At 35.6% G+C, this 2,088-nt stretch overlaps 1 protein-coding gene across 1 annotated transcript; it reads right to left on the bottom strand.

Moving 5' to 3' along the window:
- Positions 1–212: 212 nt before the first annotated feature.
- Positions 213–1,754, bottom strand: LOC124594982 (piggyBac transposable element-derived protein 3-like). Its single transcript, XM_047133517.1, has one exon. It carries the CDS (start codon positions 1,752–1,754, stop codon positions 213–215), a length of 1,542 nt encoding a protein of 513 aa, XP_046989473.1.
- Between the last annotated feature and the right edge of the window lie 334 nt (positions 1,755–2,088).

Raw genomic sequence — 2,088 nt, 5'->3', positions numbered from 1 at the left:
AAAAATTGTTTGCATGATCATATACATCTAATATTATCTCTTGAGTCCCGAAGATAAAATAAGTGAGGAAAATTGTTTTCAGTGTTATTTGTATTAGTCCTACACATAATTACATTCAGGATTACATTATTTGTACAGTCCAAAATATTTTAGGTACACATATGTGGACTTCAGGTCTTAACTGGTAAATAAATAATACATTGAAAAACAGATTAAAGTTTTTGTTGATGGAATTTTACAAAACAATTGTTTTTAGTCACACATGAATAAACATTGCACTTCTTCCACAAGGTTCTTGTGTGGGATTTGCAATCTTCAAAATGACATTTAGAAGCATTCTTTGCCTCTACGTATTGGGGAAGATGATCAATCCGGTCATATCGAGTTGGCTTCCTTGGCATGGAAACAACTTTTCTTCTTTTGGGTTTATTGTCTTCATCTTCTCCTGAGCTGTCAGTGATCTCCTGTTCATCAAAGATTATTTCTTTGGAGAGTTGTGACGACCCTCTGACATGAGAACCCTTTATCAATACATTGGCCACATTCAGTCTGAAGTTTATTAGGGACAGTCTGTTACACTTTGGTACTAATTCTTTTGCACAGGTTCTTTTGTACATAATCCAGCAATTAATAATAGCTAAATCAATAAAATGGTTAAATAGTCTGATTGTCCATTTTCTTGTTCTGGTATTTGACCTGTAGTAGGCCATGAATCTATCACATAAGTCAATACCACCCATGTTAAAATTGTAACTCTTCACAATAGTTAGTTGTGGTACATCAATACTTCTGTTCTGCACCTTTGACCATCGCTTACAAGTAACTTGTGGCTCACTCCCAACAAAAGACGATACCAAAATGACAGCCTTGTTATCTTTCCATTTAAGTGCACACAGCTTTTTGTCTTCCCTCACATATTCATCCCATTCACCTCTGTTTAGATCACAATCAGTTTTGAATTTTGAAGCCACATCAAAAATTCTGTTTTTCATTACACTACCTGTTTGATGTATGTTGTTGCTTAAGAAAAACTCAATTGACTTAATGCCTGTAAAAAATCTGTCACTATATATCACATGCTGCCCATTGTTTGGAACTGTCTCAGTCAACAGCTTAATTACACTTGCACCTAAACCTATTTCTTTTAATTCAGTGTCGGGCACTGTTCCTTTGCCAGTATATATTATGAAGTCAAGAACTAAACCGTCTGAAGATGCCAAAATAAAGTTTTTTAACCCAAGAGGATTGGGTTTTGATGGCACATAAGTTTTCATTGCACATCTGCCAGAGAATGGAATCATCTGCTCTTCAATTGATAGGTGCTTAGACCGTGGCAAAGCGAGACACTTATTCCTGAAAACATTAATCACAGGCCTCACTTTCCAAAGTTTGTCACTCCTATCTTGGTCATGTAAATTATTCACAAAATGTAAATGATTGCGTAACTTGAAGTATCTGTCCCGAGTCAGAGTATCACTGATGAGAGGCAGATCAAATAGCCTACTCCAGTACATCTTGGCTTGTGGTAGCTTGAGCGTACCCATTAGAATTTCGATCCCAACAAAGGAAAGAATTTCGTTCATATTTGCTTTCAAATTCTTACTATTACTTTGCACATGATATAGATTTGTCAGTTCTGCAACAACATTCCAAAAATTCTTATCATAATATTCGAAGAAGTATTCAGCAGGATCCCTTAACACACCATCTGTCATATCTTCAAAATCATCTTCACCCGGTTCCTTGTTTTCCATTTTTCAGCACTTCCATTTTGATGTACATTTATTTCCACTGTCCTGCGACAAACCAGGTGTAGGGTCTTCTATTTCGATGTCTGCTTATTCAGTAGTGACTGCAGATTCAGGGACAGCCTCCTCATCCGACAATTTTTGACTCTCATCGTCTGAAAGTGAACTGAAGTTACTCTCCTCCAACATCCAAAGTACGTCTTCATCGTTGATTACTGAAAATAATGCCATAAGTTAATTTTTGATGTTTAAATAATCGAGATCATAAACATTATATAACATTTTGCCATAACAATTGGATAATTATGAGGATTTCTTCACATAATACCATAACAACTAA

Source organism: Schistocerca americana, chromosome 1 (genome assembly GCF_021461395.2).
Source record: "Schistocerca americana isolate TAMUIC-IGC-003095 chromosome 1, iqSchAmer2.1, whole genome shotgun sequence".
Lineage (NCBI taxonomy): Eukaryota > Metazoa > Arthropoda > Insecta > Orthoptera > Acrididae > Schistocerca > Schistocerca americana.
The sequence above is the reverse complement of the archived record's forward strand: the minus strand, read 5'-3'. Positions and strand labels throughout refer to the sequence as shown.